This window comes from Mus musculus, chromosome 13, assembly GCF_000001635.26.
Source record: "Mus musculus strain C57BL/6J chromosome 13, GRCm38.p6 C57BL/6J".
Lineage (NCBI taxonomy): Eukaryota > Metazoa > Chordata > Mammalia > Rodentia > Muridae > Mus > Mus musculus.
This window is the reverse complement of record NC_000079.6, coordinates 95,037,290-95,061,837: the sequence shown is the minus strand read 5'-3', so window position 1 is coordinate 95,061,837 and position 24,548 is coordinate 95,037,290. Positions and strand designations below refer to the sequence as shown.

The 24,548-nt window shown below is 45.4% G+C and overlaps 1 protein-coding gene and 1 long non-coding RNA gene across 23 annotated transcripts in view; one reads left to right on the top strand and one right to left on the bottom strand.

Annotated features, from left to right (window-relative positions):
• Gm41025 overlaps nt 1–11,230 on the bottom strand; it is a 42,253-nt gene extending 31,023 nt beyond the window's left edge. Inside the window, exon 1 of the long non-coding RNA XR_003950703.1 lies at nt 7–11,230. This is a non-coding gene — a long non-coding RNA (predicted gene, 41025). The remainder of the gene's footprint in view (nt 1–6) is intronic.
• Nucleotides 1–24,548, top strand: part of Pde8b (phosphodiesterase 8B) — a 226,297-nt gene that overhangs the window by 188,564 nt on the left and 13,185 nt on the right. For all 22 annotated transcript variants that reach the window (NM_001346782.1, NM_172263.2, NM_001170669.1 and 19 more), the window contains 7 exons: nt 8,908–8,950; nt 11,835–11,912; nt 14,025–14,101; nt 15,352–15,516; nt 18,366–18,411; nt 18,803–18,938; nt 19,775–19,973. In NM_001346782.1, coding sequence (NP_001333711.1) covers nt 8,908–8,950; nt 11,835–11,912; nt 14,025–14,101; nt 15,352–15,516; nt 18,366–18,411; nt 18,803–18,938; nt 19,775–19,973 — 744 coding nt within the window. The remainder of the gene's footprint in view (nt 1–8,907; nt 8,951–11,834; nt 11,913–14,024; nt 14,102–15,351; nt 15,517–18,365; nt 18,412–18,802; nt 18,939–19,774; nt 19,974–24,548) is intronic.

Genomic DNA, 24,548 nt, shown 5'->3' with positions numbered 1-24,548 from the left:
GCTTACCCTGTCTTGGCAGACTTGGCAGTTGACTCCCCTGTGTTGTTTGTCCTTTCTGGAGAGCATTCTGTTTGCAGATGAAGTTAGAGCATTTCTTTGCCCATTGAGGAGCTTGCCACAAATGAAGCCATCTCCAAATACAGCTCCTTCAATGCTCATCATCTTCTTCCAAGTCGAATGGGGTTCTGCTAGGAGCTGACATGTCTCAATGTCAAAAAAAAAGCCTTAAATTAATAATAAAAAATCTTTAAATGATATATTCTTTAAGTCTCTGAGGACTATCTATTCATAGGATATTTATCTATTCATAGCATATCTGAACAAGCAAATATTGCGGTCTTCAGATACCTGTCCAATCCAGGATGCATATTTCTCTGATGATATAGACTAATATCTGACATGGCCATGACTTTGACTGTCTTATTAACTTGTATTTCTTAACCATCTCTAATAGTTTGCAATAGCAGCTACTAAAAGGGCTGGGATGAAACCTTGCATTTTCAAATGAGCCACAAGGCACAATACCTATATACAAGTTAAAAATACATATATTATATTGTAACAAAATTAACCTTAAATTTACCAGATTTACCAATGAAATCCTTAAACCTATAGAAATATACAGCATTTTATACCAATGTAACAAAATAACAGAATTGAGAATAACAATAGCTCAAAGTTAAAGAGTATATTTAGTAATCTATCCTTTATCTTATTATTTTATGATATTTCTATATTCCCCATTTTTCTTCTCAAATCCCTTAGCTTTATCTGAGAAAGAAGGGTATAGAAAAGGAAAAGAGGGATGGAAATCCCTGAGTCTAAACTCCCTATTTAATTTCTTTAGAAAAGAAATTAAATAGGAGTCCTTTAAATTTCCAGTCCAAGACCATGACTATTTGTAACCATCCCCTTAAATGACAACATAGCTATAATTCATAAAATTACCAAAGCCATCCACCCCCTCTTAAGGGACTAGGATGACAGGCTTCTTATGATTGCCTCCTGCTAACATTGGACATAGAATTCCTTTTTGGGGGACCCAAGGAAATTGGGAAAATGGTTACATCAAAAGAAAGCTAGCTGCTATTTGTTGTCCAGTCTCTGGATGCTGTGAAAGTTCAGGTTAAGTGAAGTCCTGACTGGATCAGTCTGTATGGCTGGGTGAAGTGAGATCAGCAACGTTCTTTGGAGTTGTTCTGGAAGCGAGTCTTTTGAGGAAACAACATTGAGGCAGTTGGAGGTAGTGCAGGCGTCTCACCATCCCTGAAGATGGATCTTCTCAGGGCTGCTCTGTGTGTGTGTGTGGGGGGGGGGGGGTCCATTCTATAACACATAAACCTCTACAAGCAATAGAAAGTTTTATAAAAACATTTGTATGGAATGTGCAAGGTGTACAGATTAATTAAGAATGATTTGTCTACTCTCTGAGAAAGAAAGACATCTATCTTTCTGTTTGATTGTATATATTATGTTCTAGTTTGATTATATAGCCAAACTGCAATGTAAGTCTCCATTCATGCCATCTGTAATGGTAGCATGTAATCTAAGTCACGAGCATTCTGTAGCCAACAAGATTTATTGTCCATGCATGAAGTTTTGACTGGAGACATTTTTATGTCATAGTCAGTTTTAGAATGGCTCCCAAATAGAGGGACCAGCAATCTATCACCTCTTTGTTCGAATCTTCTGATTTTCTCCTCACTATCTATAGTCAGGATCTTCAGGGGGTCTTCCCTGGTCAAATCTGATTTCTATCAGTTTGGGTGGTATTTCTAGAGATAGACCTGGGAGGTGTGTGTATGTCTATAAGGCATTTTCTTGATTAATGACTGATGTGGGAATGCCCAGCCTATTGTGAGTGGAGCCATTTCTGGGCATGTAATCCCGGATTGTATAAGAAAGCAGTCTGAGGGGACCATGAGGAATAAGCCAATAATTAGTGTGCCTCTGTGGTCATCGCCCATTTAGTGGCCACCACAAGTTTTATCCTAGCGATGGAAGAACCAAAGTAGGACAACAACCAAGAAGAATTGCTGTCACTTCCCATGTTATTAAAGATGTGTGGATAGATGTAAGCACTCTTTTAGTTTGTTTGTTTGTTTGTTTGTTTGTTTGTTTTAAAGCTGTTCATTATATGATGAGAGCCATGGTACGATGTGTTACAGAGATGCTCTCAGAGGCTCAGGGAGCCCAGACAGGGCTGAGCATGAGCTCTGGTATCTGGTGGCCTTCATTTGTCTCCTTTATAACATTTGGCATTATCAGAGAAAAGGGGCATATTGTTCTCTGTATTTGCTTCTCACTTTTAAAAGTGACATTTTATAAAAATTGCTTTATCTGTGTTTTACTGTGAAACTTTATGTACTAGTAACTTTAGTGACAGAAGTATTATACATAATTAGCAAAGATTAATGTGATGGCCAAATCATTAAAAGTGATGCCTTTACCACTGGTAAGGACCCCAGTTAACTCGGTCTCGTATGGATTCATTGCATATTTAGTGGCCACTATGTGCAGCCGCAGATGTTGTTAGCAATGGGTACACAGTAGTAATCAAGTTAGGTATAACCTCCATCCAAGAAGCTGGGGACAGATTAGTCACAGATGCAAGGGCACAGGCTGTATTACGTCATTCAGAAACATCCAATGAGAGCACATGACTGAAGGCCTTGACCTCACGACCCCATGAGGGACTAAAGTGAGAAGGAAGTATTGAAACATTCCTGATGGGAGTCACACATGAACAAGACCTGCAGGACAAGGTAAGGCCGAGAGAGCAGATTGAGAACTTCCCAGCAGAGACCTCAGAGCTCAAGGTAGCATGGCTGTGCTCAGCAGTGCATGGAGAACTAGCCAGAGCCAGGCCCCAAGGGTGAGTCTCACTGACTGGTTATATAGTCAGTGACCGTAAGGCCAATGGGAAGTGGGGGGTTTCTATTTTATTTTATTATTTTGTTGTTGCTGCTTTGAGACAGGGTCTTGCTACGTAGCCCTGGCTGTTCTGGAACTCACTATGTAGACCAAACTGGCCTCAAACTCACAGAAATTCACCTGCCTCTGCCTCTGCCTCTGCCTCTGCCTCTGCCTCTGCCTCTGCCTCTGCCTCTGCCTCTGCCTCTGCCTCTGCCTCTGCCTCTGCCTCTGCCTCTGCCTCTGCCTCTGCCTCTGCCTCTGCCTCTGCCTCTGCCTCTGCCTCTGCCTCTGCCTCTGCCTCTGCCTCTGCCTCTGCCTCTGCCTCCCCCACTACTGAGTGCTGAGATAAAAGGCATGCACCACCCAATACTTTCTTATGAAAAAATATATATGGGGGTAAAGTTTAAATTTTTAAAAAGTATCTTAATGAAACAATTGGAAGGCATGTACGTGACTACCCATTCACTCACTCACTACCTCAGTCCCACAGTTAACACATGACTCCATCATATTTCCACCTAAGGTCTTGAAACCATCCTTCATGGCCTCCTTTTCTATTTTTTTATTTTTTTTATGTTTGCCAACTATTAAGTATTGGGCACACATCAGTGTATCTTACTGCATGTCCTATCAGCATGCATATTAACTAGAATTTAATAACCTTTTAAGGTAGAAAATGGACAATCTTACATTTTCCCTTGAGTTTGAAGGACATATCTCTAACTCCCATATTATCAAAAACAAAGAGAAAAATCAAATGTTATCCTCTTAAAAGTTCCTTCCCTTGAGAGTCCTTCCCTGCACCCCTTCCCTCCCAGCTCCCTGAAGGCCTTATTCTACATTGTTTAATAATAGGCTTCCTAGAACGTCATCCAGTCTGTGGTCTGTTGTCTGGCTTCTTTTGCTCACCGGAAGCTTTCTGAGACTCGCCTGGGCTGTGTGTACCAATAACACCTTCCTATTTGTTTGGGGGGTTTTGTTTTGCTTTTTTGTTTGTTTTTGGCTTTCAGTCTATTTTCCTGATAATGGAGCCCTGGGCTGTTTTTGGCCCTGGACATTTCTGAGCATCCTTGAATGAGTTACTTTTGTGATAAGATGTCTTTTCTTACCAAGGTAATATTTTGTCATAGAGATGTTTATATAAGTGGGTGCATAAGTGTCAGACTTGGCATTCAACGGGATTGTATAATTTTATTCTCCTTCCAAGATATGAGTATTCCAAGTGTTTATCCTTGACAGTTTCTTCCTAGCCATTCTGGTGGGTGAGGAAGGGAGCTGGTCTGTCTTCAAATGTAGAAAGCTACTTATTGAAGGACTTGATAGAGATCCATAAAGCTAATGGAATCCCTGAAAATGTGAAAAACTATTAAATTCAGTATCACTGCAACTCACCTAGCTTCATGACGTCTGGCATTTCTGTCCCCCATAGGATGGGTCTAAAAATGTTACAAACCCTTCCACTTAAACTTTTTACCCACGATAGGTAAAGAAAAATAGGTGCATAAGTCAGTCGTTTACTGAGAGTTCATCACAAAGAGAATTTAAAACAATTCTTTGATATATGCATATTTTAACTGTATTAAAGACAACAGCAAATTTGTATACTAAGTGGATCAATGTTTGCTTTTACAAAAAAAGGGCTAAACGTTGGCCATTTGATACTATAGGACATAGATAACTTTGTTGACTGATATTTTGATTTTATATTTATCAATGTTGAAAACACCAGCTTACAAAAATACATAGTACAAAATGCCAGAAGTATGCTTGGGGCCATCTCAGAAGCCTCGGGAAATCCTGTCCTAGCCCCGCCCAGAGCTCATGAAGAATGGGCTGAGACTTGAGTCTGTTGAGCTGGTGTCTGAGAGAATCTGCCTGTTAGTAGCTGACAGCATTTTAAAGTGGGAGCCAATGAGGAGGGTTCCATTCAGCCTGTTCTAAGCCAACTCTGTTAGGAAGACAACAGAACCATGACGTTTTACTCCAAAAATCAAACATTCAGACACAATTCAGGCCAAAGGGATACTAATCGATATTTACATGCTGAGGAACAATGGTAGAGAAATAGGAAATCCTTTTTTCTATAATTAATGTTTCCATCTGAACAGAAAATGACAGCTATCCACACCATGCACAGGCCCGGAACCCGGGCTGAGGTGCGGCAGGCAGCCTAGTGTCAGCACGTGGGTGGCAGCGCACACAGGGAAAACTGTACCTGTTGGCCTTCAGAACCAAGCCTTCAGAGAAGCCCTGTGGTGCAGGCCAGACCAGCACTGCTGGGAACTCCTGGGTTTATTATGTGCTAACTTCAAAATTAGTTTTGGTCACTGTGAATTCAGAAGCCTTTTACAACTCTCAAACATTTTATGCTTCCCATATTCAGTTCCATGGCCCCGTATGCAATTGTGACCCACAGTTTAAGAAGCAGGGGATCTCTGTGAACCTAAGGGCTTTCATACCACAGTAAACCAAGGATAGGTTTTAAATTAATATTCTCCAAGGAACAAATGACCCTGAAATCTATCTCTCTCTCTCTCTCTCTCTCTCTCTCTCTCTCTCTCACACACACACACACACACACACACACACACACACATACACACATACACACACACACACACAGGAGAGAGAGAGAGAGAGAGGGAGGGAGGGAGGGAGGGGAGGGGAGGGGAGGAGAGTTTGTAGTACTTCTTAGAGCTGAGCATAATTAGAAGCAGAAGCTGTAATAGAGAATTTGCCCTTCATGACCAAGAACCTGGCTTTAACTCTAGGACCATGGCAAAATAAAAACCCCTCAGAAAGGAAAGATACGTCATGCAAAGCTGAGCATGACCAGGCATCAGTCAATGAAGCATATAATCACAGGCTAGCAAATGTTGTAGAAACCTATAATATTTTAACTAAAGGTTTAAGATTATAGTTATACTGCAGTGCATACACACACACACAAGCTGCCAATCTCAAGGACTTGCTGGATAAAGAAATCACATCTCTGAGCTCTGACAGTTTCACAGGCCAAGGACAGTAGAGTTCTCTGCAGAAACTACTTCTTTTAAAGCCTGTGGGTCTGGTGGTAGCAGCTGTTGTACACAGGCCTCCCTACACTGGGACACACAGCATTTAAAGCTTTTCAAGAAGAAAACCACTGTGCTCTAGAGAAAGTGAGAGGCCTGAGGATGGTGACTCCTGGTTTTGCTAAAGCACACACATGACAAAGTATGTGCCTCCCCAGAATTCAGGGGGAAAGCTGTGCTGATCAGCGAGGTATTTTCAGGCCCTACAATGACAAGCCAGGACTGGGACAACACTTCTGAGGCTTTGGCTGAAGAGGCTTGTAACCAAGCTGATTGGCTCTCAGACTAGAGAAGAAAGCGGGGTTACAGTTCTATGCATTACCAGTGGGGTGACATAGGCAGGATACCAAACTTTAAGCTCAGCCTCCCCGTCCTGCATGTCCAAGGAAATGGTCGCTTCTCTGGAAGGGTTGTAAAGCCACAATTGCAAGCTTTCAAGCTGCCAGCACTCAGCTAGCATGCAAAACAGCTGCTGTCATGGGGCAAACATCACCCCTAGATGCTCAAGTCTCTGAGCGTCTCCCGGACCCATCAGAGACTATGGAGCTACCTAATCGTTGCCCGCATTCTCCATGAGTTCCACTAAAGGTTAATCTTTTTGGAATAATTTCTACTGAGATATAAAATTTGTACTTTTAGATCTTGGGAATAAACTCTTTTTCTGAGTGGGGATTTTACCACCATGTGTGGATACTCGGATGAGGCATGTTGGTTATCATCAGAGAATTACATGAAAAACCCAAGACTGGTAGGATGCGATGGGAGGCAGGGCTCCCAGTTGTCCTATGAACAGAGGATTGTGAAGTGGGTCACAATGTAGCCTCCTGGTGTAGAGGCTGACCCAGCCTGCGAGACTCTGGCTGTAAAGTCTGGATAACCTCTGGCCACTGCTCTGGCAGAAGGTACAGAGCCCAGCTGAAGCCACTGTGCTGATGTAGAGGCAGCAAATTCATCTCAAAGTACCAAGGGCAACAACAAATGTGGGAAAAGATGGGCCAGAGACATCCCAGGGCATGGACAAATGCCTGTGTTCTCCCTCCCTGGTCCACCCCTCTCCACCCCTATCAGTGGATGGAACACATTTTAAATCCTAAATCAGGGCTGAGAGAACTCCACTCCTGACAGAACGCATGGCCCACAGTATAGGTCATGGGAGCCATATTGATGACCTGTGTGTGAGCCTATGAGAAGCGGGAAAAGGGAGTTGATGCAGAGGTGGGCTTATTACCGTTGATTATTTTCATAGCATGGGAAGTCATAGGCTCTGCTCCTAGAGGTATATATATTTTGATTAAAGAGAAAAGCTTTTAAGCCAGATCTGATTGACAGAATGAAACATTAATATTGAACATATAAAAATGTGCATTTGACCTTAGTAGGTTTGTAGAAAATGGTCTTTACTCCAGAAGGAAAATATAAAATGATGCTCATGCAAGAAATAAGAAAAGATACAGTAATTTTGAGGTGAGAATCACAAGCCCTGACTAAGGTGACCATGATATCGAAGGTGCGTGGAGGGCTTTGTATTGATGTTGTGTGAGGAAGTGAAATGGGCGAGCAGAAGGGCTTGTAGGAAGCCTAGTTCTAGAAGCTCAGATTTACTTGGCTATCTTCATGTGTTTGTGTGCATGATCAGGTGAGCGTGTGCACGCGTGTGTGCATGCAGATTCACGTGCAGGTACACGTGGAGGCCAGAGGTTAACATGGGGTGTCTTCCTCAGTCACTCCCTACCGCATTTGTTTGAGTCAAGTCTTCTCACCGAACCTAGAGTTTAATGGTTCAACCGGACTGAACCGGCCAGTGGGCTGTAGGAATTCGCCTCTCTCTACCCCGAAGCACTGAATTACAGATAAATGTCACCACACCTAGATTTTTACATGGAACCTAGAGATCTGAGCTCAGGCTTCATGGGGCAGCCACTTCCCCAATGGAGCCATCTCCCCAGACTCTACCTGATTCGTCAATGGTTCCATGAAGCCTGTTTTACCTGTGTCTGACATAAATAAGGGAGCTTTCAGGCCATCATAGTTGATGTTGCTAAGTCACGCTAGTCTTTAACTGACAGTCCCCCCCCCACCCCCATTCACCTGCTTTGATAAACTTAACCTTGCCTCTTCACTGAGCGCTGCACAGGTTGACGGCCCTGAGCCCTGGATGGAAGCAGATGGATTTAGCAGAGAAACCGTGAGATTCTAAGTACAAATGGCCACGTGCCCACCAGCAGTGCCTTAGTCAATTGTACACGCAAGAAACGCAGAGTCCACCGAGAACGCGGATATTCTTTCTAGTGCTGATGACTTCATTTGGCCCTTTGATGGATGTCTATCGAACATCTGCACCAAATCATTAGCATGAAACAAACCCGATAATGAGAAAGAACTAGGTGCTAAACAGCATCCGAAGTACAGGCCTCGTGAGGGGACAGTTGACTCTGTCGGCAATGGAGGAGTGTTTAAAAAGCCTTTAAGGAACGGTTCCAAAAACAGAAATTTTCGATTTAACTCAGCCTTTCAGAAAAACAAATATAGCCTTGCCTGATACAAGCAAGTTACAGTATGGCTTATTAAAGTTTGACTTGAGTTCTGGCCTTTGTCTTTCTGCATTTCTACAGACTGTCAAGAAGAGGCTAGCTGGAGGTAGAATCTGCCTGGAGAGCCCCTCCCTCGGGCACTTTCTGCTCTTGGGCTCCTGACCAAGTGTCTGAAGGCTTTAGAGCATTTGTGGTCTTACACTCAATGTGTGTGTGTGAGTGTGTGTGTGTGTGTGTGTCTTTCATCTTTTCACGCAATCTGTGCAACACCTTGCTTTCTGGAGGCCGTCAGGGCTTTTTTTTTTTTTTTTTTTTAACTAAGTTGCCGAAGGAGACAAATGACATACATTTCTTTCTCTTTTTACCGAACTTTGCACCGTCTCTAGATTCACCGGATTCATCGTGACTCCGGGGACAACTCTCAGACAGGTGAGAGCTTTGGCTTTTACTCTCTGCTGAGGGGTGCCTTGTCAACCAGTTTATCATCTCTGGGGGGGGGGGAGAGGACCTGGAGTTCAAGATGACAGTTGTCACCCTAGACTGGGGATGGCTAAAATCTAAGTGCTGGCATTAGAGGGCTGGAGAGCAGAGGAACAGCAGGCATCCTCTACAATTCTTGTCTCTGGGTTTGTGGCGGCCTTCCCTCCTAAATTCCTCCCCTTCTTGTTTTCCTTTCTTGGCTAGAGATCATGTAGAGCAGATGAGCCCAGCGCGGAGTGGAGTCTAAGGCAAGGCAGGCCACCTAGGGCACAGCTGAGAACACAGTGATGGGCCACCTATGTCTGTTCCCTCTCTGAGTTGTACATGGTGACTGACTTTACAAATGGAAATAGGCTGGACACCAACCCATCTCAGCTCCTGCCTTACTCCTGCCTTAGACCCTGAACAACACTCAGATCTTTGGTTTCCTTATCTACAACATGAAAGGAAGACCCAATGACATCTACTTGTGAAAGGCCTGGGGCTATCTGACCACTGGAGACAGGGGACAGGGAATGTATTCCTAAAGCCTTGGGATGTTTTCTCCTATAAGGATGGCTGCCAACCATCAGCTTCAGCATGGGCACCTGGTCAGACCCTGGTCAGTTGCACAATCGTCCTCCTTGATTCCAGAATGATTGGATAGACAACACTTGAAGAATTCATTTGCTCTTTCTTTCAGAATTTCATTTGCAAAGTGAATAAGCTACCCCTGTTCCATTGATATGCCAGCTGAAAGAGATGCTCTGGGCTGCAGGCTATCCTCTTCCTCCTTCCTAGTATTTCCTAAGCCAGAACAGCCTTAATTGGCACAATGGTGATGCGCACACAGGCACACTTCCTCCAGTGTTTCAGCAAATTTATATCACGTTTAGAAGGTTCTACCAAAGAACTGCAGTAAGCAACCCCATGTCCCTTACGGTGCTCAGTGTGATTTTACACAGAGGAGACACAGCTAATGCTTCCAGACCCTTCATCAGCTCACAGCCTCCCTCCTGGGATGCACAGGGTCCACCGTTTATCACCCTTTGGCCTTGGCCTTCCTTCCTGGTTTTTCCAGCTTCTGTACATTATTATTCCCATTGGTACCATGGGAATAGAACTATGCAGCTTTCAGAAATGATTGTTTTACTTAAAGTACCTAGCACAGTGTCTGATGGAGAGTAGGTTCTCAGTAAGTAACTATTTTTATGGGAGGCAGGGTCCCTTTTGCCACTAAGTTCTTTTCTATGACTGAGACTTTTTTTATTGGTTATTTTATTTATTTGCATTTCAAATGTTATCCCCTTTCCCAGTTTCCCCTCCGCAAATCCTCTATTCCACCCCTCCCCCTTTTTAAAAAGATGTATTTATTTTATGTATGTAAGTACACTGTCACTCTCTTCAGACAGACCAGAAGAGGGCGTCTGATCCTATTACAGATGGTTGTGAGCCACCATGTGGTTGCTGGGAATTGAACTCAGGACCTCTAGAAGAGCAGCCAGTGCTCATAACTGCTGAGCCATCTCTCCAGCCCCTAATGATTGAGATTTTAAATTCATTCTGTGGGCTTCTATTAAGAATGAATGATGAATTCTCTCATTTAAATGACCCTCATTGGAGACAAACTTCTCCAAACTTATAACCAGTTCAGTTGCTATGGATGCTCATAATTCTATAAGATGAAATCAGGAAGAAATTATAATAGCATCTGGCTTTGAATAATCTGTAATGAATCATTTTTTGTGTGTTGTGCTAATGAACAGATGTAACTAAACAGGTAAAAACTGTAGTCTTACTGTGTGGCAGGCACTCTTCTAAGGGCCACTCCAGGATTAACGCAGGTCTTAACAGCCTCTGAGAAACTCTAATTATCTTCACTTTATAGATATTGGTACACGGAGAAGTTAAGGACATCTCCAGGGTTAGGTAGCTACTAGATGACACACTAAGCCAGAACCTGCACAATTTGGCTCTACAGTTGGTTTCTTCCATACTAGGCGATCTTGCCGGTTGTTTGTTGTTTTGTGCCACTGGTGATTCCTATGGCAGCATTGTGTGTGCATCACAGTTCTCCTGCTTGGATCTGACAGTGAGTGTAACAGCACCTGAGAGAGGCACCCCTCCCGCTGGGGCTTGGGTTGCCTTCAGGGACTTCTAGCTTATGGTTACACTTTTTTCTCATTCAGGAGTTACTCACAGAAAGCAAATGTGCCCACAGTGCACCCTTCTGAGGCCAACACCGTTATCTTGACTTGTTTTTTTTTTTTTTTTTTTTTTTTTTTTTTACACTGTGGTGCTCACGGCTGATGTGTGATTTTTGGCATCAGCCCCACACAGCATTTCAGTGTTGAGTTTCCCTTCCCATGACCTGCAGGACATGGTGACTTGATGAAACCCACTGTCAGAGAAGGCAGATGATCCTGTAGACATCTGACTTTCCGGGAATGCCCCAAACTGGTTCCAACCAGCTTCTTAATGCAAATATCTGTGAATTTCACTAGGATTTTCTTTCTGCAGAGCTTCCCTACCCAGGTGAGTGTAGACCTTTAGTCAAGATGAACCCCCAGACATTCCCTTTAAGTTTTATTTTCAGGATGACATTTTAGTTATGAAACTAACCCGCAATAAACACTGCTTCCACAATGTAGCCAAGTCCCAGAAGAGAAAGACTATTTTCCTACTGATCATTTTCTGTTGATTTTCAGAGAAAGTAGTTTCTTGGTTCTTGGATTTACTTTCTAGAGCTTAAAAAGTATTCTCATTTTCTTTGGAAAATACGGGGAAAGGTGTGAGCTCACACCACAGTACACAGAAAGCCAATCTCCTTCTGTTTCTCCTTTGAACTCCCCAGAGCCTCATTCGTTCAGACACAAGAGCAGGAGGAAAGAGTCCATTGATGTGAAATCAATATCTTCTCGGGGCAGTGATGGTAAGAAGTTTCTCAGGTTTCCTTGACCTTTTCAACGCACAGAAAATGACAGAGGGGCATGCTCAAACATTTCATCTGGGTAGGAACTCCAAGGTTTCAACTGGAATAGACTTTTCTTCCAATAAACTGAAAACATTTTAGGATTTAAGGAAATAAATTCTCTCAGCCTTCTGTGGTATTTTTCTTCTCCCTGAGGGGTCCACAGGCTGCTTCTTTCATGGCCCAGCCTGTGTCAGACCACATCACTACTCAAGCAATGCAGTTTCTATAGCCAGGCACGGTCATCCTTGGGTACTGGTGGCAAGGGCCAGGCAGCGTCCTGGCTTCCCAGTCTCAATGTACATCCATTGGCTTTTTCCTTAATGAAAGGCCAGAAACCATGAGTCACAATCTCACAAGATGCTTTGTAAGTTTAATGAATCAAGCCTAAGTAACCAAGTGGGTGTTGGGGGCGATGGGAAGTCACTCCTCTGAGTCAAGGGAGTAGGAGACAAAGAGGGGGCAGCATCTGCAGATGCACCTCATTTGGTTCCGAGGGGAAGAAGGTGTCTGGGGAGCTGCAATGCAAGACAAGGCCAGGGCAGGGTCTGGGTGGGGCTGGGCAGAGGTTGGGGGAGGGGCAGGGGCTGGGACAGGGGCTGGGCAGGGGCTGGGCAGGGGCTGGGCAGGGGCTGGGCAGGGGCTGGGGCAGGGTTGGGGCAGAAGTTGAGGCATGGGCTGTGGCAAGAGCTGTGGCAGGGGCTGGACAGAGGCTGGGCCTGGGGCAGCTGTAAGGGCTAAGGGGACAGTCAGTGCCTGTGGGAGGGGCATGATCTAGAAGGAGAAATGGAAAGGTAGAGTGGAGGACAGGACAGGCTTTCCAGTCCTTTCGGTCACATCAGAAGGACTGAGAACCAGAGAAGTGGCTTAAACAGAGAAGAACACAGAGCCCAGAGACAAAACAGGATCTTCAGAGCAGGACAGCCTGGCACGTGGCGTGTAAGGGACAGGGAGCAAGGGTCATGAGATAGGCTGAGGACACGGTGGAGAGAATGCTAGGCCCCTGAGCAGCTGTGTAGTCCCACACAGGCGAGGTGGAAATTGGGGAGCAGAGCAGAGGCAGGCAATGACTGAAACCCCAGTTTTGGAACCCTGGTTTAGGCTAAATACAGCTGAGAAGTCCCCTCATAGATGAGGCCTTGCTCTTCTAAGGCCTCCTTCCCCACAACTCAGTCAGTCTGACCATCTCATGTCTCTGCAGGGCTGACCACTCAGTCCCCACAAACACAAAAGGTGCTCTGTTGGCAGAGGGCTTGGCAGGCCCCACTCCACAGGGGCATCGTCCTCCCATCTCTGAAGCAGGCCTGACCTCTAGGAAGCCCCACAGGGAAGGTTAAAAATGTTGATGAAGACAAACCTTTAAAGGAAAGCTTCTACCCTTTGAATCTTAAACCATATCTAAGAGTCACCTACTCGAGAGAAAGAAAGAAAGAAAGAAAGAAAGAAAGAAAGAAAGAAAGAGAGAGAGAGAGAGAGAGAGAAGAGAAAAGAAAGAAGAAAAGAAAGGAAAGTAAAAGAAAAGAAAAGAGAAAAGAAAAGAAAAGAAAAGAAAAGAAGGAATTTTTAAATGAGTTTGTCCCAGTTAGAGCTGGAACTATCCAGTCCTGAGCATCATGAACCTAACGACTGAGGAAGGAACAAGGCTGATCCAGCTCGCTAGTTCATACTGAGACACTTAATCTCCTGTCCTGTCATGGGGCAGGACCCATTCATGTATCCTGTGGCTCTGGGAGGAAAGAGCAGGGCTACCTGAAAGGGCTTCAGTGACCCATGGGATGGGGCAGGGAGTCCTGTGACGTCACTGGGATGCAGGATGATGCCTCAGGATCTACTAGTCCTCGTTGACTGCCCCTGTGGGGTGGGGCCTGCCAAGCCCTCTGCCAACAGAGCACCTTTCATGCTTGTAGGGACTGAGTAGTTAGCCCTGTAGAGACATGAGATGGTCAGACTGACTGAGTTGTGGGGAAGGAGGCCTTAGAAGAACAAGGCCTCATCTATGAGGGGACTTCTCAGCTGTATTTAGCCTAAACCAGACCACCAGCACCAGATAAGACTGTCCTGCCTTCTCTTTAGCGCCAAGCCTACAGAATCGCCGCTACCCCTCCATGGCCAGGATCCACTCCATGACCATTGAGGCTCCCATCACAAAGGTGAGTGACAGCTGTGACCTCCACTGTGTGGCCAGTGTCAGACTGACCTAGAGCTATAGTCTACGGACAGCAGAAATAAGGCTGAGTGGGGAATACAGAATATACCCAAACACATAATAAACAAACACATGGTTACACAATGCAGTCAGTGTGGTGGAGGCAGCCATGCAAAAGCCCTGGGAGAGAATAAGAGAAGGGCTAGAAGCAGGCTGAGTGAGAGGGTGGTCAGGAAAGCTTTCAGTAGAGAGGAAGTCGTGTTCAAAGCCAAACTTAAGCTGAGAATCACATTGGTCAGAGGGAGACTTCAGGGACAGGAGCAGCAAAGACCAGTCTAGAGAGGTTCCACCAAAGTGAGACAGAAGCCAGGGAAGCTGGGTGGGGTGATTATGGCGGGGCTATGTTGGTTCAATTCATTCTGGCCACTTGGACCAGAAATAAGGTGATTTGTGTCTTATGTGTAGCAAAAGCCTTTGTAGGAGGTTAGGTAGATGTGGCCTGGTCGAGTCCAGATGTCCCTGTAAAGAATTCAGCCACCACGCTACTGGTAGGAGGTGGCATGAGTGTAAGAGAGGAGGCCATTTGGAGGCTTTCTGCAGTTCCAGGGAGATGATAGTAGCAGTTTGACTAGCATCGAGGGAGCTATGGTAGAGGTGGAGAGAAAGAAATGATTGGAAAATGTCTGAGGGAAGAGTCATTTAGACTTGCTGAATGCAGGGGTGGCAAGCAGAACAGGTTTTGAGTAGAAGAGCCCTTGTCTTCAGCCTCGGGGAGAACAGCTTGTCTTTGGTGTTGTTACTATTTGCTTGCTTTGTGAGGAGGGGACTAAGGCCAGGGGGCGATTCTAGGCACATAGGATATTATAGTAGGCGAGTCAGGAAGGCTTTGGAAAGTCTCCAAGTCAGGGGTCTAGAAGGTAAACTTGGAAATCTCATAATGGATTGGGTGGGATCAGAGCCATGGAAATGAGAATCATTTCTGGAACGACCATACAGTGAGAGGGTCCCAAATCTGTCTCCGAGGAACTCCAACCCATGAAAGAGAGATAGGGCAGGTCGTCAGCAAGGGATCCTGGGAATCAGAGTCCTCACACGGGATGCCGTGGGACCACGTGGGCATGCTTCAGAGAGAGGCTCTCTTCTCTGAGTGGTGTGTGGTTGGTCACTGGATTCTTCTGAATATGTCTGACTACCGAGAGGTAAGTAGTATCTTAATGTCCTCGAGTTCATTCCTTCTCTTCATTGCTTCTTTAGGTTATAAATATAATCAATGCAGCTCAGGAGAACAGCCCAGTTACAGTAGCAGAGGCCTTGGACAGAGTCCTAGAAATTTTACGGACCACAGAACTGTATTCCCCTCAGCTGGGAACCAAAGATGAGGATCCCCACACCAGTGACCTTGTTGGGGGCCTGATGACTGTAAGTGACAAGAAAACCCAGGAGTGAAGGGTGTTGGCTAAACACCCACAAGAATCCATCCTCACAGTGTGCTGTGGCCTTGGGCAGCAGGAGCATGCGGGGGATAAATGGGCATCAACTCCGGTGGGTGGCTGGAGGCAGCTGTGCTGATTTCTTTATGGTCATATCTAAGATGCTTATCTTTCCACTGCCTGACTAACCATGGAAAGAGCCTCGAGAAGTCCTATTATAAGCAGGGCGACAAAACTGCCGGGCGACGGAGGGCCAAACATCCAGAGAGGGGCTGAACTGGTTCCTGCTTCTGGTTCTTCTCTTTGTGAATTAGAAGGTGGGGTTGAAGGTTGTAGCTATATTTCCTTGGGCATCATTGGACCTATTCAGTTAGCCCTCCTAATAGGTGAGTTCTGTTTCTTATTAACTCAACCAGCAGAATGAGAGAGAGAGAGAACAAACTTGAGAGAGAGGGCAAAGAGAGTATATGCTTGCACTAGGCATGACACATACATACACCTATGATATCAGCATTCTAGGAAGCTGAGGCAGAAGAACTGTGGGTTTGAAGTCAGCTTGAGCTGCACAGTAAAACTCTGTGGAAGGGAGGGAAGGAGGGAGGGAAGGGAGGGAGGGAGGGAAGAAAGGAGAGGGGAAGGAGGAGATAAGGAAGGAGAGATGGGGAGGGAGGGAGGGAGGGAGAGAGAGGAGGAGAAAGAAAAAAGGGAAGAGATGGAAGGAGGAAGGGAGGGGTACATTTGTATGGAACATGTGCATGCATTTGCACTATTGGATATTATAAACAACCCCAAAATGATACACTGAAGGGTGTGCATTTATTACATGCAATTATGGTGCCATCTTGCGGAAGACATTTAAGCTCCCTTGGGATTCCTAGGCCAGGATGGTTGTGTAGTTAAGCCCCCAAGATGACTCCAAGGCATGAGTGTAATGAAAGGGTGTGCCCCTAGGTGATAGCTGTTCCCAAACTCCTACTGACAGAGAAGTTCATGGGCAGGTTCTATGTCTAATCATACAAAGCAGAACAGAGCCATTTGGGCTCAAATCGAGGACTGTGCCTGGCAGTGATCAGAGGCATACTAGGTTATGGACCTGAGGCTAGTGTCTAAGGTCCACCCTACTGTGCTGTGCTCTTTTGGCTTTGAATGTCACCATCAGCAAGTGAAGCAGCCAAGTCCAGCTTTCTGTCATGTGTCTCCTCAGAGGCTGAGCTGGGAGGATTCTCTAGTAAAACATGGCCCGGTGCTATCCTGGTCTCTGCAGATGTCTTTTTCTAGCCAGCCTCCAAAGGCTGAGCTGACTGGCTGTGCAGTCCATTCTCACTGGCGCTTTGGGCAGCCTCCTGCTGTTCCTGGCCCATAAGCTGGCACTAGCTAGCCCATTCCAATACAGAATTAGCCTCAGTTTCTGGAGGGATCATAAGGGGCAGTCCCTTCAAGGTCACAACCAGGGGACTCTGAGTCCCAAAACAAGCCATCACCTCCACCTTTCCCACCACACCCCATCCCCAATGTATCATCTTGTGCTTCCGGGTCCAGAGAGGCTAGGAGGCATCAGTGTGGGACTCTGCCTCATTTGGCTATGGCTTGGGAAGTGAATTAAAACAAGAAATGTCCATCTGCTGCAGAGGCGTGACAGCTGTTGCTGGGGTCACTTACCTGCTCATCTGTTTCTGAAGATTAAGATCTTTACATAAAGATCCAAGGTGTCCTTCATTAATTAATACTACTTTAAACTTCTTTTCTGGGGTTAGGCCATTCTAAGTGACTTTTACACAAAGAGTTAAATAACGAGGGACTCGGGCACAGACACAGAGGTAAGGAAACAGATCAGAGAGCATCCAATTTAAGCTCACAAGCTAGCAAATGGCAGGGCACTGAAATTTCTGTCCACTTTTGCTCTCATGGTCATAACTTGGTCATGACCAGGACAAAAGCAGTTAAAAAGGAAGTGTTTCTGCCTGCAGTTTCACAAGTGTCAGTCCGTGGTGTGCAGGGAGCAGGGTGAGCAGTGACAGGCAGGGGTCAGAGCATGATAGAGTCCTTAAGGACACACCCAGGGACCTTCCTTCTCCTGCCTGCAGCCAGCCCCTCTGCACAATTCTGCTACCTCACAGCAGTTTCTATAGTTTACATTCAAAATTTTGCATGTGTCAATGCACTGAGTCCATGGTTAGGTCAGAGCCCCCTGATCTACTTAGCTCTGGGAAGGCCTCAAAGACACTTACAAACAGTGTTTTCCTGATAGGTCCCATAGCTCTCCATCCATGCACGTTGACAATCAGGATCACCCACCACACTTTCAAAACCTCAGTTCCAGAAAGGCTCCTCTCAAAGCTTCACAGCAGAAAACTCAGTTAAGAAGGTTTTCCTCCCCAAATATGGCTCTAAGACGTTTCACAGGGCACATCTGAGGACGTAAAATGTCTCAGTACTGAGAGCCTTTGGACAACATCAAAATCACACAGACCATCCCTGCGACTGCATCTGTGTGGCTTCACGATGGCAGGAGAGAGAGAGTAGCTGTGAGCACTGAGCCAGCTCACTGCTCAGGTGTGAGGCTGCAGTGCTGGTGACCACTCCCCCCTCTCCACCCCCCACCCGGGACTAGCACTATGAAAGGAAGAGCATCCCCCATCTCTTAGCCGCTGCTGCTACAATTTCACTTGGAACTTTGTCTCGCTCACTTGGAACTTTGTCTCGCTCACTTGGAACTTTGTCTCAGCCTGGAGTTGCAGCCAGCTGGGTTAGGCAGGGATCAGCCTCTGGCTGAGGAGAGAGGATAAGAGAATGACAATGGGTATGAATCATGCGGCTAATAGTGTGTCTTTCTTCCAGGATGGCTTGAGGAGACTGTCAGGGAACGAGTATGTGTTTACAAAGAGTAAGTGTTCCAGTGTCACTTGTTACCGACAACCCCTCTTCAGCCTGTGCCACCCCCAGATGGTGAATATTCCACAAGGGTCTTGGTGGTACCTCCAGCTGGCATCAGGACTTTATTCCTCTCAAGAGTGTACATTTAAAGCTAGACCCCTGACTAAAGTCATTTCTCAGAGCCCTGCTAAATAAGGGTTCCTATTCTCCATATGTTTAAACAGGCCTTAGAGTTATTTCTGTTTATGGTCTTGAGATTTCAAGATACAAGAAGAGCCCCAGTGATAAAAATCTTCCTACCAATGGGAGTTGGGGATTTTGTTTCTCATGGCAACCCTAAAGATAACGAGATGCTCAAGACACTGGAGAACCCGAACCTAACTTGCCTCCTCTACCCCCAGATGTGCACCACAGTCACAGTCACCTCTCGATGCCCATCACCATCAATGATGTCCCCCCAAGTATCGCCCAGCTCCTTGATAATGAGGAAAGCTGGGACTTCAACATCTTTGAATTGGAAGCCGTTACACATAAAAGGTATGTGGCATCTCTGGATGAGAGCTAGGCTGTGCTCAAGGCCTTCATATCTAGGAACTCAGATGGAATTCCGTGTCCTGAACATACTCTTGTATGGAGAGGATATGTCTGTGGGTAAGGTCCAGGGTCAGCGCGCACTTCCTCACATCTCCTTCCTTTGTGCCCATGAGCCAGGAATTCTGTCTTCTCATCCTTTCTACCTTACAAAAACAGATTGGCAGTCAGGTTTAGGGGTGCATTTCAGCAACTTGGGAGACTGAGGTTTGAGCTCAGGAAATCTAGACTAGCCTGGGCAACAAAAATTCATTTTTTCTATCTCCCTCTTCTCCTTTCCTCCCTCCTTGCCTTTGCCATACAGACATGGGATTTGATAGCACTGTAGATTTTCTTTGAGTCCACTCTGTCTGCAGGGCAAAGAGTTCTTTTTGTCTTAGGAGAAGACTTACCTCTTCCTGGGATGATGGTCTGTGGTGTATAAATGATTCCTCTATAAAGTAATATCACTCTAAGTGAGGTGACTTTGCTGGGATGACCCACACCATTCATTTTGCCCTTGGGCTCTTCTTACAGGCACAAAGGATGTATAGAACGTGTGTGTGGAAGCAGAGGTGGATGGAGGCCAACTGAGGCTTTCTGACTTAACAGATAATCTAAAATCAACCTGATCCATCCCAGGCTCCTAGTTGCAAAGTGGGGCTGGTTAAGCAGTACCAGTGTTTCTGGGCTGCAAGCATGTTGAATGATTGCACACATAAAAGTCCCTCTGTTCTCTACTGCCATTAAAGAAAGCACTTTCTGGGCCACTGATGGAACCGGTGTTTGTTTCCTGTTTTCAGGCCACTTGTGTACCTGGGCTTAAAGGTCTTCTCTCGGTTTGGAGTATGTGAATTTTTAAACTGTACTGAAACCACTCTTCGGGCCTGGCTGCAAGTGATTGAAGCCAACTACCACTCCTCCAACGCCTACCACAACTCCACCCATGCTGCCGATGTACTGCATGCCACGGCTTTCTTCCTTGGAAAGGAAAGAGTGAAGGTAGATTTCAGATATCACAGTCTGGCTGTGTGCTAGGGTGGAGATTCAAGAACTCAGTCTCTCTCTTTCTCTCTTTCTTCCTTCCTTCCTTTCTTTCTTTCTTTCTTTCTTTCTTTCTTTCTTTCTTCCTTCCTTCCTTCCTTCCTTCCTTCCTTTCTTCCTTCCTTCCTTCCTTCCTTCCTTCCTTTCTCTCTCTCTTTCTTCCTCTCTCTCTCTCTTTCTTCCTCTCTCTCTCTCTTTCTTTCTCTCTCTCTCTCTCTTTTAATGTATGTGAGTACACTGCCACTGTCTTCAGACACACACCAGAAGAGGGCATCAGATCCCATTACAGATGGTTGTGAGCCACCATGTGGTTGCTGGGAATTGAACTCAGGACCTCTGGAGGAGCAGTTAGTCCTCTTAACTGCTGAGCCATCTCTCCAGGCCCCAAGAACTCAATCTTAGTAAATACATTAGATAAATAGCAATTTGACAAGACGGCTTCTTATTGTTGTTATAAAACTGGTTGTTAGAGACTCAGAACTTTCTACTAGTTCTCTGTTCTCTTGAAAATGCTCACAAGTTTATCTTTGGTCCTGACTTCTGCAGCTGCTCCACGAACCCAGGCGTAACTGTTCACCAGCTCTGGGAAGGGGAGTCACAGGACAGAGCTTAGTTTAAAGAACATTGTAGGTGGGGCTGAAGGTTAAGCTTTAGTGTCAGAATTTGGCCATTATACATTCCTAATGGGACCCACCCAGCTTTCTCCTGCCTGAGGGGCAGATGTGCACTCTGCGTGGGCGGGAGTGTGGGTGTCAGAGACTTTTGCCTAATTGTAACTCTCTGCAGCTAGTCTTATGCAGCTTTCAGTGTTGTTGTGACAAGTGCTGATTTTGGGGTGGCCCTACACACCTCCGAGGGTAACCTGGGAGGTTCCCTTGCCCTCCTCCTCACCTAACATCACTTATGCAGCGAAGCACCTTTGCTACGACTTAAACTAAAGCGTAAAGTTTAGGACTAGGGAGTGTCACTGAGATACAGCATGTACCTAGAACACACAAGTCCCGGATTTGATTCCCAGCACTGCTGCCCCCCCACACATACACAAAGATGCTCTTAGAAGACATTCTGTCGAGACTGCACACACATGAATCTGTGGATACTGCCACTACTAGGTTATCCTCTTGGAACAGAGGTAAGGGATTGAGACTATGATACATAAGCATGGGGGGAGGGTAGGTAAAAGGAATAGAAATGGGTAGAGGGACCTTAGATTTGCCAAAAACTCATTCTGGCAGTTCGACAAAACATCAAAGGAAGTAGTCCAAGGATAACGCTTTTGAAGATTTTAAAAAAAGAAGGGAAAAACCGATCACTGCACTAGCCTGTGCTATAATGAGCATCTGTCTGAGCCACCTCCGAATCTCTGCTATGGTTCTAACATGTGAGATGAGACAGCAGAGGTCTCATGGCTGGCTGAGCAGAGCACCTGGGGCATTAGCACCCGACCAGACTGATCCTGCGCAACCCCCACCCCCCATTTGTAGCTGAAGTGACATCATTAACAGACCTCTAGGAAAACCCAGATGAGGTTTGCAACAATCTAGAGGTCCTGTCACAATCATCTCCCTGACCCTCCCCCATCTAAATTTAGGTTTTTTTCCTCGGAGCCCCACTAGTGTACTGGGTCTGAAATTCTCGATCAGCCTTCGAAACAAAATTCTGACTAATTGCAACCCACTTACAATTCAAAATATGTCTTCTGACTCCAGCAGCTCCTGCCAGGAATTCAGAATGGAACCTGGGAGACTTGGGCTGTCTGAGGTCAAGTTCAGCCCAAGTTCACTGGTCAGTCCACCACGACCAGTTCACTGCTGTGAGCCCTTTCCATTAGACCTCCTGCCCTGATGAAGACAGTCAGGAAACCGTGTCCTTACCTCTTATTTGAATCATCAGTCTCTCTGATTTCTCTCAAATATAATCTGTGGGTTCTGGGAATTGATGCTGCCTGCATGCTAAGTGCATATTCCACCACTCACTTCCACTCCCGATGCCAAGGCTACGATTAATTTTTTTTAAATGTATTCTCTAAAATATTTCATCCAGTATACTTTACTCATATTCTTTCCTCTTCCCCAACTCCTCCTATAATCTCCCCCACCTCCCCAATCGTCCAACTTCATGTTCTCTCTCTCTCTCTCTCACAGACAAAACAACAACAGAACATGGAGTCCAATTTGTGTTGGCCAACTACTTCTAACCATGGCTTGCCCCCGAGAGTGTGACTGATATTCTCATTCCCAGTGCACTGGGGGGAACTAATTTTTCCTTTCCTGGCAGCTATCAGTTGTGAATACCTTCCTAGGAAAGGTATTTTTGTGTCCACACCCCGCCCCCCGCCCTGTGCTGACATTTTGTCTGGATTGAGCTTGTGTGGGTGTTGTACAAGATGTCCCAGGCTCTGAGTTCCTATGTCCATCTTCCAGTTATGTCTGGAAGGCATTCTTTCCTTAAAGTTATCTACACCTCTGACTCTTCAGATCTCTCTGCCTCCTTTTCAGTAGAGACTTGAGTCATGAGTGTGTGTGTGTGTGTGTGTGTGTGTGAGTGTGTGAGTGTGTGTGTGAGTGTGTGTGTGAGTGAGAGAGAGAGAGAGAGAGAGAGAGAGAGAGAGAAAGAGGGGGGAGGGAGAGAGAGAAAGGGGGGAAGGGAGAGAGAGAGATTTAGGGCTGAGTGCTACAAAGGCTCCCACTCTCTGTACACGGTGCAGTTGTGAATCTCTATGTTAATTACCTTCTACTGCAGAAAGAGGCTGGATAGAGGCTGGATGGTGCACTGATCTATGGATATCGCAATATGTCCTCAGGAATTATTTTATTACTATGTGCCTTTAGCAGAATAATAGGAGTAGGCTTCCCATCAGAGCATGTGATCTATCTAGTCCAGGGTTCTCAGCCTCATTAACAGTGTCATACACGCATCCCATCTTATGGATAGAGCAATAAAAAAGTGGTTGGTTATTCCCACAGCGTGCACCACTATTGTACCAGCAGGTGTGTCCTGCCAGGAAGGGTCACTATTGTTGTTCCCAGTGGGGTGACATTGACGGTTACTTTTCTCCTAACCCCTAAATACACATATAAGGCACGAAAGCCAGCTCCCACGCGTAAGAGGAAATACGGAGTGCTTGTCTTTCTGGATGCGATGCTTCTGGTTTCATCTATTTGCCTGCAAATTCCACTTTTCTTAACATCTGAGTAATATTCTATTATGTAAACATGCCACACTTTTATTATCCATTTGTCATCAGGTAGGCATTTAGGCTATCTCCAATTTCTGGGTATTATGAATAGAGCAACGATGACCGTGGATGAGCAAATATCTCTGTAGTAAACACTAGACTTCTTTGGGTATATGCCCAGGAGTCATATAGCTGGACCTTTGTCAGAATGTCTATTTTTAGCCTTTTGAGGAACCTCCACACTGATTTCCATAGTGACTGTGCAAGTTTAGACTTCCACCAGCAATAAATAACTGTTCCCCTTCTCCCACCCCTCACTCCCATGAGCTGTCGTTTGTTTTGAGCCTGGCCACTCTGACTGGGGTAAGATAAAATATCAAAGCAGTTTTACTTTGCGTTTCCCTAAGAGTTAAGAGTGTTGAATATTTTTTAAAAAATGTTTCTGAGTTATTTGTGATTTAAGTCTTAAGATTCTGCTTAGCTCTGTCCTGGTTAGGTTTTGTCAACTTGACACAAACCTTGACATATCCGGGAAAAGGGAATCTTAATTGAGAACATGACTCCATTAGATTGCCTGTATGAGGTCTGTAGTGCTCTTTCTTGATTGGATGGAGGTAGGCCCATCCCATGGGTGGCAGCCACCTCTGGATAGGTGGCCATAGGTTATGTGGAAGATTGCTTATTCCTTGGGTATTCTATATAAAACTATATACAACATATAAGAAAACAAGCTGTACAAGCCACGGAGAGAAAGCCAGTAAACAGTGTCCCTCCATGGCCTTTGCTCCTGTTCCTGCCTTAAGTCTCTGCCCCAACTTCCCTTGTGATGGGGTATGACCTGAGTGTTATCAGGTAAATGCTTTCTTCTCCCAAGTTTCCTTTGGTCAGTGTCTTACCTCAGTAATAAAAATCCTGTAGCACAGAAGTTTCATGCTACATTTAAAAACTTGGGTTGTTTTCTTATGTTCAAGTTTGTTTAGTTCTTTCTGTATTATAGATGCTTCCACGTGTATAAATAACAGTTTTTTTTCCATTATGTATACTGCCTCTTCACATGGTGGTGGCCTTTGCTACACAGAAACTTCATGAGGTTTTATTAATTTTTGGTCTTAATGCCTATTCTGTCAGAGTCCTGTTCAGAAAGTCCTTTCCTGTACTAAGGAGATCAACCTACTTCCTACTTTCTCTTCTATCAGACTTGAGGGATCAGGTCCTCTTTTGAGGTCCTTGGTCCATTTGGAGTTGGGTGAGGTGAAGGTCTCTTTGCATTCTTCTGCATGCAGTCATGCAGCTTGACCAGCACCATGTGTTGAAGATAGTATCTTTGCTCAAGTGTGTATGTCAGGTGTTCATAG